The sequence below is a fragment of the Danio rerio genome, chromosome 8, assembly GCF_049306965.1.
Source record: "Danio rerio strain Tuebingen ecotype United States chromosome 8, GRCz12tu, whole genome shotgun sequence".
NCBI classification, from domain to species: Eukaryota; Metazoa; Chordata; class Actinopteri; order Cypriniformes; family Danionidae; genus Danio; species Danio rerio.
The window spans coordinates 1053589-1068068 of NC_133183.1; the positions used below are offsets into that span (position 1 = coordinate 1053589).

At 32.5% G+C, this 14480-nt stretch overlaps 1 protein-coding gene across 2 annotated transcripts; it reads left to right on the plus strand.

The window, feature by feature from the left end:
- Nucleotides 1-27: 27 nt before the first annotated feature.
- Nucleotides 28-11276, plus strand: spinb (spindlin b). Of its 2 annotated transcripts, none has more exons than XM_017357328.4 (5): nucleotides 28-574; nucleotides 3467-3509; nucleotides 3600-3651; nucleotides 7345-7829; nucleotides 10753-11200. In XM_017357328.4, the coding sequence occupies exons 2-5, from the start codon at nucleotides 3467-3469 to the stop codon at nucleotides 10944-10946; spliced, it is 774 nt and encodes a 257-aa protein (XP_017212817.1). In that variant the 5' UTR covers nucleotides 28-574; the 3' UTR covers nucleotides 10947-11200.
- Nucleotides 11277-14480: the final 3204 nt, after the last annotated feature.

Consider the following 14480-nt stretch of genomic DNA (forward strand, 5'->3'; position numbering starts at 1 on the left):
TAAAGGTCCCAAGGTAAATCTGAAAATAACACACACGCGGCACGCCTTGCTCACATGTAGAGCAAAAAATAAACACACAGGATTATTTACGAGGATTGTGGAATTATCATCAAGTTTTCTGAATATAATGAAGCATTTTCAGCGGTTTTCCCAATTAAGGATTTGTAAAAATAATTAATTTCGAGACAGTTTAAAGATTTGTAAGAAGCTGAAGACACAATTTCAACTTTTATTGCGATTTCTTTGCAACACGTTTTAAAAATCTCCACTTCGTTTTTATGTATTTATATCAGAAATCGATTCAAATGATTAGTTTTTTCGATTGACACACACAGGAGTTAAATAAACCCATTTCCAGATAGTTATTCCTACATTTATTGAGAATTAATATCCTCCATTTCATCAGTCACGGAGTCTTTTATCTCGTGTGTTTGTGGTTGTTTGAATGAGGACTGGAGACACTCTGCTCTTGAGGAAAACTTGATCTTGGATTAATTGTTTTGCTCATTTTTATACGAAAAAAGCCCAAATTGAGCGAATCATCGCGAGTTTGCAGTGAGAAGCGGACAGAGAGGTGTGTGTTGTGTGTGTTTGTTTAATTTTAGTGATGTGTGTTCACGTTGTTTTGTTGTTTACACCCCATTCACGCTTTTCTAATGTTAACTTTAAGCTTTATACGCATTTATTTATCCATGTGCAGCTTTAGCTCAGTTTATGACGCTTGTTTTGCATGCAAGTCCTTTAAAAATACCATACACGCCGAAAAGTACCTTGTTTACTATAGTAAACTTGTTCCTTCTGTTAGTGCATGCCTGGAAATGTTGTCTAGATAAGGAGAACAGAGTAAATACAGTACAGTTGCATCTGGATATATTCACTTTAGTAAAGTATATTATACCACATTTTCATCATGATACCCAGAATTATTGTCTGTCATATTTAGAGCAAGAATAATTTGCCCTATTAAGCTACTATTATTATTATTTAAGGATCACAGATTGAACAAAATACTTATTGTCATCTGAAATCTTTATACTTGGTCACTCTTGAAAATTTTTGTGTCAAATCTTGCGGTTTTGAATAATTTCACACAGAATCACATTTAGTGTCATCACTTATTGCGTAAACGATGCTCAAATATAAGGTGTATCGCTTCATTTTAATATATATATATATATATATATAAATAATAAAAAATGAAGGGAGTTTGTGCTCAATTTAAAATAATGTGAGTTTGGTTAAAATGTGATTAAAAAAAAGTGTTTTCTTAAAATGACATTACAAATTAAGTGAGTTTGTGCTTATAATTTGATCAAAATATTACATGTGATATAATTTGATCAAAATGAAGTACATTTGTGCTCAAAGTATGATGAATTAAGTGAGTTTGCTTAAAATGTGATCCAAAAATTTAGTTTATGCTTGTATAATGGGATTAAATATAGGTTTTGGTTAAACGTAATTAAAATAAAGCAAGTCTGGTTAAAATTCTATTATATATTAAGTGAGTTTGTGCTTAATTTGATCAAAAAACTAAGTGTGATTTAGAGGTGATCAAAATTAAGCACATTTGTGCTTCAAATAGAATTAAGTGAGTCCTTAAAATGATGAAATTAAGTGAGTTTGTGCTTAAAATGTGATTCAAAAATTGAGTTTGTGCTTATAATGTGATTAAAAATAGTTTTTGGTCAATTTTATATGAAAAAATCCCATTAAGCAAGTTATTAAGCGATTAAATTAAGCGAGTTTGCTTAAAATGGTTTAATATTGAGTGAGTTTGCTTAAAATGTGATCCAAAAAATTAGTTTCTGCTTATAATGTGATTAATTGTGATTAAAATAAAGCGAGTCTGGGCTAAAATTCTGTTTTAAATTCTATTTTAAATTAAGTGAGTTTGTGCTTAATTTGACTAAGTGTGATTAACATTTGATCAACATTAAAGTACATTTGTGCTTCAAAAATTACAAAATTAAGTGAGTTTGTTTAAAATTTGATCAAAATAAAGTTGGGATAAAATTCCACTACAAATTAAGCAAGTCTGTGCTTTAATTTTTTCAAAAAATAAGTGTTATTCATTTTGATCAAAATTAAAGTACATTTGGTCTTAAAATGTGACATAATAAAGTGAGTTTTGTTAAAATGGTATTAGAGATTAAATGAGTTTGTGCTTATAATTTGATCAAAATATTATGTGTGATTTAGTAGTGATAAAAATTAGGTACATTTGTACTTCAAATATGATAAATAATTCAGCTAGAGTTCTTAAAATGGATTAAAATTAAGTGAGTTTGCTTAATATGTGATACAAAATTTTTTGTGAGTTTATGCTTATAAAATGATTAAAAATAGTTTGTGGTTAAATGTGATCAAAATAGAGCGAGTCTGGTTAAAATTCTATTACAAAATTAAGTGAGTTTGTGCTTAATTTGACCAAAAAACTAAGTGTGATTAACATTTGATCAACATTAAAATACATTTGTGCTTTAAATGTGACAACTTTAAGTGAGTTTGTGTTTAAAATTTGATAAAAAAATTAAGTGAGTTTGTGTTTAAAATGTGATCACAATTAAGTTAGTTTGGATAAAATTTTACTACAAATTAAGCGAGTGTGTGCTTAAAATGATCAAAAATTAAGTGGGATTAATTTTAATCAAAATTAAAATTACATTTGGCGCTTAAAATGTGACAAAATTAAGTGAGTTTGTGCTTAAAATGTGATGAAAAAACTGAGTTTATGCTTATATTGTGATTAAAAATAGTTTGTGGTTAAATGTGATCAAAATAAAGTGAGACTGGTTAAAATTCTATTACAAAATTAAGTGATTTAAATTTAATTTGTGTTTAATTTGACTAAGTGTGATTAACATTTGACCAACGTTAAGTACATTTGTGCTTCAAATGTGTCAAGTAAGTGAGTTTGGATAAAATTCTATTACAAATTAAGTGAGTTTGTGATTAAAATTTGATAAAAAAATTAAGTGTAACTGCTATTTGATTAAGTACGTTTGTGCTTCAAATGTGACAAATTGAGTTTGTGCTTATAATGTGATTAAAATTGAGTTTGTAGTTTTAGTGTAATAAAATTAAGTGAGTTTGTGCTTTATAACATGATTAAAAATAAAGCAAGTTGTGGTTAAAACGTGAAGTGAGTTTGTTCAACTTAAAATTTGTTCAAAAAAATTAAATGTAATCAATATTAAGTATGTTTGAGCTTAATATGTGATCAAACTTTTAGGTGAGTTGTATTTAAATGGATTGAAATTAAGCCAGTTTACTTACAATTTGATTAAACCTGTTTGTGCCTAAACCTGATTAAAAATAAAGTGAGTTTTTGTGCTGAAAATCAAAATGGGTTGTTTGTAAAATGTATCAAAGAGAATCTGCTGTGTATCAAACGAGCTGATACTTAACTGAAGTTATTATTTTAACTAATCTGAAAGGTCTGTTGTTGTGTGTATTAAAGCAGATGGAGAGTCCGTACAGAACGCATCGCTCCAAACACACTGGAGGTCAGATTTAGCCATATACTATATAAACTAAATCATAACTAAGGATTGACTATATTAACTAATCTGAGCTGGTGTTTTTGTTTTGATCAGTTCGCAGTGTATCGAGTGGCCGATCCACAATGAAGAAGAAAAACTCCCACAAGTGAGTTTTATATATTATTTTAATGTTTTTTGTTGATGGATACACTGCAAAAATCATATTGAATCTCCGTGTTTCTGTCTTGTTTTTTCAGTAAAATAATAAAATCAACATACATTTACTGGAGAAAAGAAATGATTGGAAATATCAAGTCTTGTTTGGTTATAATTATTTTTTATAAAACAATAAAAATGTATTATGCAAAACAATAAATTTAAATTTAGTGAGTGCATTTAAAAGGATTAAAATTGAGTTTGTGCTAAAATTGATCAGAATGATTTGATTTTGTGCTTTATAAAATGGATCAAACTTAAGTGAGTGTGTTTAAAAGGATCAATATATTGAGTTTGTCCTTGAAATGTGATTAAATCACGTGCTGGTTTTGTGCTTAAATTGCATCAAAATTGGAGGTTTTAATTGTGTTTTTGTTTAAAATGGTTGAAAATCAAATGAGTTTGTGCTTAAAATGGTTCAATTTTAAGTCAGTTTGTGCTTAAAATGGCTCAATATTAAGTCAGTTTGTGCTTAAAATGGCTCAATATTAAGTCGGTTTGTGCTTAAAATGGCTCAATATTAAATCAGTTTGTGCTTAAAATGGTTCAATATTAAGTCAGTTTTTGCTTAAAATGGTTCAATATTAAGTCAGTTTGTGCTTAAAATGGCTCAATATTAAATCAGTTTGTGTTTAAAATGGTTCAATATTAAGTCGGTTTGTGCTTAAAATGGCTCAATATTAAGTCAGTTTGTGCTTAAAATGGCTCAATATTGAGTCAGTTTGTGCTTAAAATGGTTCAATAGTAAGTCAGTTTGTGCTTAAAATGGCTTAATATTAAGTCAGTTTCTGCTTAAAATGGCTCAATATTAAGTCAGTTTGTGCTTAAAATGGCTCAATATTGAGTCAGTCTGTGCTTAAAATGGTTCAATATTCAGTCAGTTTGTGCTTAAAATGGCTCAATATTAAGTCAGTTTGTGCTTAAAATGGTTCAATATTAATTCAGTTTGTGCTTAAAATGGCTCAATATTAAGTGAGGTTGTGGATAAAGTGGAGATTTTGTTAGAAATGGTTCAAAATTAAATGAGTTTGTGCTTAAAATGGTTTAATAATACATACATTTGTACTTAAAATGCTTCAAAATTAAATTAATTTGTGCTTAAAATGGTTCAATAACAAGTGATTTTGTGCTTAAAATGGCTCAATATTAAGTCAGTTTGTGCTTAAAATGGCTCAATAACAAGTGATTTTGTACTTAAAATGGCTCAATATTAAGTCAGTTTGTTTTTAAAATGCTTCAATATTAAGTCAGTTTGTGCCTAAAATGGTTAAAAATTAGTAAGTTTGTGCTTAAAATGGCTCAATATTAAGTCAGTTTGTGCTTAAAATGGTTCAATATTAATTCAGTTTGTGCTTAAAATGGCTCAATATTAAGTCAGTTTGTGCTTAAAATGGTTCAATATTAATTCAGTTTGTGCTTAAAATGGCTCAATATTAAGTGAGGTTGTGGATAAAGTGGAGATTTTGTTAGAAATGATTCAAAATTAAAAGAGTTTGTGCTTAAAATGGTTTAATAATACGTAAATTTGTACTTAAAATGGTTCAAAATTAAACTAATTTGTGCCTAAAATGGTTCAATAACAAGTGATTTTGTACTTAAAATGGCTTAATATTAAGTCAGTTTGTGCTTAAAATGGCTCAAAATTAAGTCAGTTTGTGCTTAAAATGGCTCAATATTAAGTCAGTTTGTGCTTAAAATGGTTCAATATTAAGTCAGTTTGTGCTTAAAATGGCTCAATATTAAGTCAGTTTGTGCTTAAAATGGCTCAAAATTAAGTCAGTTTGTGCTTAAAATGGCTCAATATTAAGTCAGTTTGTGCTTAAAATGGCTCAATATTAAGTCAGTTTGTGCTTAAAATGGCTCAATATTAAGTCAGTTTGTGCTTAAAATGGCTCAATATTAAGTCAGTTTGTGCTTAAAATGGCTCAATATTAAGTCGGTTTGTGCTTAAAATGGCTCAATATTAAATCAGTTTGTGCTTAAAATGGTTCAATATTAAGTCAGTTTGTGCTTAAAATGGCTCAATATTAAATCAGTTTGTGTTTAAAATGGTTCAATATTAAGTCAGTTTGTGCTTAAAATGGCTCAATATTAAGTCAGTTTCTGGTTAAAATGGCTCAATATTAAGTCAGTTTGTGCTTAAAATGGCTCAATATTGAGTCAGTTTGTGCTTAAAATGGTTCAATATTAAGTCAGTTTGTGCTTAAAATGGCTCAATATTAAGTCAGTTTCTGCTTAAAATGGCTCAATATTAAGTCAGTTTGTGCTTAAAATGGCTCAATATTGAGTCAGTTTGTGCTTAAAATGGCTCAATATTCAGTCAGTTTGTGCTTAAAATGGCTCAATATTGAGTCAGTTTGTGCTTAAAATGGTTCAATATTCAGTCAGTTTGTGCTTAAAATGGTTCAATATTAAGTCAGTTTGTGCTTAAAATGGCTCAATATTAAGTCAGTTTGTGCTTAAAATGGTTCAATATTAATTCAGTTTGTGCTTAAAATGGCTCAATATTAAGTGAGGTTGTGGATAAAGTGGAGATTTTGTTAGAAATGGTTCAAAATTAAATGAGTTTGTGCTTAAAATGGTTTAATAATACATAAATTTGTACTTAAAATGCTTCAAAATTAAATTAATTTGTGCTTAAAATGGTTCAATAACAAGTGATTTTGTGCTTAAAATGGCTCAATATTAAGTCAGTTTGTGCTTAAAATGGCTCAATAACAAGTGATTTTGTACTTAAAATGGCTCAATATTAAGTCAGTTTGTTTTTAAAATGCTTCAATATTAAGTCAGTTTGTGCCTAAAATGGTTAAAAATTAGTAAGTTTGTGCTTAAAATGGCTCAATATTAAGTCAGTTTGTGCTTAAAATGGTTCAATATTAATTCAGTTTGTGCTTAAAATGGCTCAATATTAAGTGAGGTTGTGGATAAAGTGGAGATTTTGTTAGAAATGATTCAAAATTAAAAGAGTTTGTGCTTAAAATGGTTTAATAATACGTAAATTTGTACTTAAAATGGTTCAAAATTAAACTAATTTGTGCCTAAAATGGTTCAATAACAAGTGATTTTGTACTTAAAATGGCTCAATATTAAGTCAGTTTGTGCTTAAAATGGTTCAATATTAAGTCAGTTTGTGCTTAAAATGGCTCAATATTAAGTCAGTTTGTGCTTAAAATGGCTCAATATTAAGTCAGTTTGTGCTTAAAATGGCTCAATATTAAGTCAGTTTGTGCTTAAAATGGCTCAAAATTAAGTCAGTTTGTGCTTAAAATGGTTCAATATTAAGTCAGTTTGTGCTTAAAATGGTTCAATATTAAGTCAGTTTGTGCTTAAAATGGCTCAATATTAAGTCAGTTTGTGCCTAAAATGGTTCAAAATAAGTAAGTTTGTGCTTAATTTATCAAAATGAAGTGAGATTGTGAATAAAGTGAAACAACATTTAGTAAATGTGCTCAAAATGATGAAATAAAGTTTGTGCTTAAAAGTGTTCCAAAAAATAAGTTTGCACTTAAAATGTTTCCAAATGATGTCAGTTTGCATGCACTGATGTTGTAGGTTTTGTAATGTGTGTATATTTTATTATGTGTGTATCAGACACAGATTTGCATGTGTGCATTGATGTTGTGTTTCATTATGTGTGTATCAGAAACAGACATGCGCGTGCGGTCAGTCCAGTGCGGCCGCTGGGTCAGTCAGTGGTCGGCTGCCGGATCCAGCACCTCTGGAAGGAGGATGTTTCATCTCCAGTGTCGCTGTGGAAAGGGACGGTTCTGTCGCAGGTGGAGGTGGACGACTCCCTGTTTCTCATCAAATATGACGGAGTGGACTGTGTGTACGGCCTCCAGCTCTTCACTGATGATCGTGTTCGAGATCTGGAGCTTCAGCCGGGACAGATTGCCTCGTTTCGGGTCAGCGACTCCAGGCTGGCAGATAGACTTCTGGGAAGGCCCGTGGTTCACCTGTTCGAGACGGACGATGGATCCAAAGATGAGTGGAAGGGTCTAGTTCTCTCCAGAGCTCCCAGCATGCCTGCATGGTTCTTTATCACGTATGAGAAAGACCCGATGCTGTACATGTACCAGCTGATGCAGGACTACAGAGACGGAGATCTGCGCCTGCTGCCTGACTCAGGTGAGACTCAAACACCGATATCAATATACTTTACGTAATGGTAATGACAAAGATGATGGTGATGAAGATTCTAATGATGATTGGGATGATTATGATGGAGATGGTAATGAAGACAGTGATGATGATGATGATGATGATGATGATGATGTTGATGATGATGACTGTAATGATGACGATGGTGATGACAATGGTAATGATGATGGTAATGATGTTGATGCATACAGTAAGAATGGGATGATGATGATGATGGTAATGACGGTGATGATGATGATGATGATGATGATGGTGCATGTGATTATGGTAATAATGATGAAGATAATAATAAAGATGGTGATGATGATGATGATGATGATAATGATAATAGTGATTATGATGTTGATGATGGTGATGATAGTGATGATGATAGTAATGAGGATGTTGATGAAGATTGTAATGATGGTTATGATAATGATGGTGGGGATGATGATGGTAATAAAGATGTTGATGACGAAAATGGTAATGATGACGAGGGTTATGATGATGTTGAAGATGGTAATGATGATGGTGATGGTAATGATGTTGATGATGAAGATGGTAATGATGATATTGATGATGATGATGGTTATTATGAGGGTAATGATTATGTTAGTGTTGAAGATGGTGATGATAGTAATGAGGTTGTTGATGACGAAGATGGTAATGATGATAGTGATGATGATTGTAATGATGGTTATAATAATGATGGTGGTGATGATGATGGTAATAAAGATGTTGATGACGAAGATGGTAATGATGGTAATGTTGACGAGGGTTATGATGATGTTGAAGATGGTAATGATGATGGTGATGGTAATGATGTAATTAATGAAGATGTTAATGATGATGTTGATGGTAATGATGATGAAGATGGTAAAGATGATAGTGATGATGATTGTAATGATGGTTATAATAATGATGGTGGTGATGATGATGGTAATAAAGATGTTGATGACCAAGATGGTAATGATGGTAATGATGACGAGGGTTATGATGATGTTGAAGATGAAGATGGTAATGATGATATTGATGATGATGGTTATTATGAGGGTAATGATTATGTTAGTGTTGAAGATGGTGATAATAGTAATGAGGTTGTTGATGACGAAGATGGTAATGATGATAGTGATGATGATTGTAATGATAGTTATAATAATGATGGTGGTGATGATGATGGTAATAAAGATGTTGATGACGAAGATGGTAATGATGGTAATGATGACGAGGGTTATGATGATGTTGAAGATGGTAATGATGATGGTGATGGTAATGATGTAATTGATGAAGATGTTAATGATGATGGTGATGGTAATGATGATGAAGATGGTAAAGATGATAGTGATGATGATGTTGATGATGATGATAGTTATAATGAGGGTACTGATTATGTTAGTGATGAAGATGGTAATGATAGTGATGATGATAGTAATGAGTTTGTCGATGACGAAGATAGTAATGATGATAGTGATGAAGATTAGAATTATGGTTATGATAATGATGATGGTAAACATGTTGATGATGAAGATGGTAATGATGATAGTGATGAAGATTATAATTATGGTTATGATAATGATGATGGTAAACATGTTGATGATGAAGATGGTAATGATGATAGTGATGATGATGTTGATGATGACGATGGTTATTAGGATGGTAATGATTATGTTAGTGATGAAGATGGTAATGACTATGTTAGTGATGAAGATGGTAATGATAGTGATGATGATAGTAATGAGGTTGTCGATGACGAAGATAGTAATGATGATAGTGATGAAGATTGTAATGATGGTTATGATAATGATGGCGATAATGATGATGGTAAAGATGTTGATGATGAAGATGGTAATGATAGTAATGATGACGAGGGTTATGATGATGTTGAAGATGGTAATGATGATGGTGATGGTAATGATGTAATTGATGAAGATGCTAATGATGATGTTGATGGTAATGATGATGAAGATGGTAAAGATGATAGTGATGATGATTGTAATGATGGTTATGATAATGATGGTGGTGATGATGATGGTGGTAATAAAGATGTTGATGAAGAAGATGGTAATAATGGTAATGATGACGAGGGTTTTGATGATGTTGAAGATGGTAATGATGATGGTGATGGTAATGATGTAATTGATGAAGATGTTAATGATAGTGATGATGATAGTAATGAGGTTGTTGATGACGAAGATAGTAATGATGATAGAGATGAAGATTGTAATTATGGTTATGATAATGATGGCGGTGATGATGGTAATAAAGATGTTGATGACGAAGATGGTAATGATGATAGTTATGATGATGGTGATAATGGTTATGATAATGGTGGCGTTGATGATGATGGTAATAAAGATGTTGATGACGAAGATGGTAATGATGATGGTGATAATGGTTATGATAATGGTGGCGTTGATGATGATGGTAATAAAGATGTTGATGACGAAGATGGTAATGATGATAGTGATGAGGATGGTTATGATGATGGTAATGATTATGTTAGTGATGAAGATGATAATGATGGCAGTGAAGATGATAATGATGGCAATGATGTTGATGTCGAAGATCGTATTGATGATAGTGATGAGGATGGTAATGATTATGTTGGAGATGGTAATGATGATAGTGATGAAGATGGTTATGATGATGGTAATGATTATGTTGGAGATGGTAATGATGATAGTGATGAGGATGGTGGTTATGATCGAGATGGTTATGTTGATGGTAATGATGATGATGGTATTGATGGTAAAGATGGTAATGCTGATAATAATGAAGATGAATAAAACGATAGTGTTGCTAATGTTGATGATGAAGATAATAATGATGTTGATGTGTGTGTTTCTCTATCAGATATTGATGTTAATGATGCTTGTGTGTGTGTGTGTGTGTGTGTGTGTTTCTCCATCAGATGAGGCAGCTGAGCTCAGAGAAGCAGGTGAAGTGAGTGAGACGCTGGTGGGGAAGCAGGTGGAGTGTCTGAATAAAGACGGAGCACAGAAGCTCGGCACCATCATCCAGCAGGTCCAGGCCAAACCTTCCGTCTACTTCATCAAGTTCAACGACGACTATCACATCTACGTCTACGACATGGTGGGATCCTGAGTCTGTCTCTGACTCCAGATCAGTCTGCTGTGAGAAATAAACATCTCCATCAGCTTCCGTCTTCACACACAGAGAGAGATATTTTTGTACTGTGAGTTTTGGTTGGAGATGCTGCAGACGATCAGTTCACGTCTCTGTTTTTTGTTTGTTAGCATTAAAGAGTTCATCATCTGTTTCTGATGCTGTAAATAGTGCCTTTTTCTCTTCTGAGATCTCTGAGAGACCCACTGATCAATAAAAGCATTCCTAAACTGTACGACTGTACCTATATTTGACTGTCTCTGCCTACTTTCCCCATTTTATTTTCCTTAATAAAAGAAGTAAATGCTGTAAAAATCATGGTGAAAACGTAAAACATGCTCAGATTTAAAAGTTAGACTGCATTTTTTACATATTTACTCATTGACAAGGAGTTCCCCAAATGCAGCATGATTTTAATAGTAATTCATTCAATCATTCAAGCCCCTTATTTATCAGGGATCACCACAGTGGAATGAACCACCAACTATTCCGGCATATGGGTTATTCAGCGAATGCCCTTTCAGCTGCAACCCAGTACTGGAATACACCCATACACACTCATACACTATGGCCAGTTTAGTTGATCAGTTCCCCTATAGCGCATGTGTTTGGACTGTGGGGGAAACCGGAGCACCCGGAGGAAACCCACACCAACATGAAACACTAACAGACCCAGCCCAGACTCAAACCAGCAAGAGGCCACAGAGCTAAGCACTGAGCCACCATGCCGCCTTGAATAATAATATTTTAGTAAAATATTAAGTTACTTCCATCACAAAATAACAGCTTTTCAGTCCAAATGGCGTGGTATAGTGTCTTGTAGATGCATTATGAAGATTAAAAGTGTTTAATAGCGTGTGTCAAACTCTGGAATTATTGTGGAAAGCAGTATTTTGAGCGTCTGCTGTATTTACATAAGCAGCGTGTGCAAACAGAATCTCTCATTACCCATGATTCCTCAGTGCACACAGAGGAGCCCTTTACAACACGGCCGTCTCCTACTGTAAGTGCACGTCTCTTCAGTACGCTCTTAAACATATACATAGAACAAACACTGCACATGTGTGATGGATTTTAAACTTGCAGGTAGGACTTTATTCTCTTTTTTTGGCAAGTTGAAGAGTTCAAATATGCTTAAAATGTTGAGGAAATAGTTTAAAAGCAGATTTTAGGCTCTGTAAAACTGCTAAACGGGGTAAAAAATAAATCTAGTACTGAAAATAGATGTGAATTCATGTAAGTGTAAGTTTGTTGGCTAAATTAATTAAATAGAGCGGACAGTGGCTTCAGTAAACTGCTATTAAATGTGTAATTTTGTTATACAGTTTTAGATGAAAACATTACTGTGAAGTTTTATTTCCTAATTTAAACAGTAAGTTTAGCCATTATGTTTGGTGTTTTTAGGTTTTATATGTTTATATAGTTTATTATTATTGTTATTTATTATGTAAACTGTATTTTAGTTTATATTATTTTTGTACTTCAAATTAGCAAGAAGTTGCAGCTGGAAGGGCATCCGCTTCGTAAAACATGCTGGATAAGTTGGTGGTTCATTCCGCTGTGGCGACCCCTGATTAATAAAGGGACTAAGCTGAAAAGTAAATAAATGAATGAAATTAGCAAAAAGTGAAAATAAGAAATGCTTCCTAAATTTGATTTTACAGTATATTACTTATATTTATTTACTTTCAATTAAACCCACGTTTATGTATGTGTGTGTGGTTTTAGTTTTAGGTAATAATAATAAGCCTAATGTACATCTGGCCACTTTATTAGGTACACCTTACTAGTACCGGGTTGGACCCCTTTCTGTCTTCAGAACTGCCTTAATCCTTGGTGTCAGAGATTCAGCAAGCTACTGGAAATATTCCTCAGAGATTTTGCTCCATAGTGTCATGATAGCATCACACAGTTGCTGCAGATTTGTCGGCTGCACATCCATGATGCCAATCTCCCGTTCCACCACATCCCAAAGCTGCTCTATTGGATTGAGCTCTGGTGACTGTGGAGGCCATTTGAGTACAGTGAACTCATCGTCATGTTCAGCAGTCTGAGATGATTGAGCTTTATGACCTGCTGCGTTATCCTGCTGGAAGTAGCCATCAGAAGATGGAGACACTGTGCTCATAAAGGGATGGACATGGTCAGCAGCAATACTCAGGTAGGCTGTGGCGTTGATGCTCAATTGGTACTAATGAACCCAAAGAAAATCTCCCCCACACCATTACACCACCACCACCAGCCTGAACCGCTGATACAAGGCAGGATGATCCATGCTTTCATGTTGTTGAGGCCAAATTGTGAGCCGAGCATCCGAATGTGTCAGCAGAAATGGAGACTCATCAGAGCAGCAACGTTTCTCCAATCTTCTATTGGGAATCTTGAAAATCCCAGTAGATCAGCAGTTTCTGAAATACTCAGAGCAGCCCGTCAGGCAGCAACAAACATGCCACGTTCAAAGTTTCTTAAATCCCCTTTCTTCCCCATTCTGATGCTCGCTTTGAACTTCAGCAGATCCTCTTGATCATGTCTACATGCCTAAATGCATTGAGCTGCTGCCATGTGATTGGCTGATTAGAAATCTGCATTAACAAGCAGTTGGACAGGTGTACCTAATAAAGTGGCCGGTGAGCATATGTAGTTAAACATTTAAATACTGAATAAAATACTTACATTAAGTTCTATAATAAATACTGTAGACTTTCTGCCTCTAAATATTTAATATTTGATAAACTGTTTCTTGCCATTTCTTTGTAGCAAGTTCAGAGTGAAAACATTTGAAGTAAATTCTACACCGTTGTTTGGAGTTCTTTAGATTGTCTTTAAATCCAGAATAATGTCTGTTTCAGTGTTTGATCATCAGTGCATTTTGCCGATCTGTGTCTCATTAAACACACATTCATCTTTTCTCTGATTTCAGATGGACTCTTAATGAAATGCCGGATTTATTATTGTCAAGGAAACTCTGAACCATCATGTAATCTGAACCAAAACGATGGATGAAATCACATGATGCAGTTTCACTGAAATGGTTTCATTTAAACAGACCTCAGATCTGCAGTGTTCACTCTTTAAAATTAACATTTGAGTAGCTTTTACAGCAGTTTTAGTTATCGGTTATTTAATTACACATTTATTTTCGCATATTATTATTATTATTATTATTATTATGTTTGGCCTTTGGGAAGGGTTTTGATTCTGGGGTTTGCTTATTTGTTGTTGATTAATTTATTTTTTAAACCAGAAATCCTGTTTTGTTTTTTTTTGTATCTTATTTAGGACTTTGGATTAATTTGCAACAATAAAATACATTTTTTATTAAATAAAGTAAAAAATTTAATTAAATAAAAATAAGTAAAATGAAATAAATATTATAAAATACAGTAAAACTAAATAAAAGTACAAATAAAATTAATATAAAAATTAAATTAAAATAAATGTAATAAATTAAATAAAAATAAAGCATTAAAAGTTAAATAATTAATATGAAATAAATCTAATTAAATCTAATAA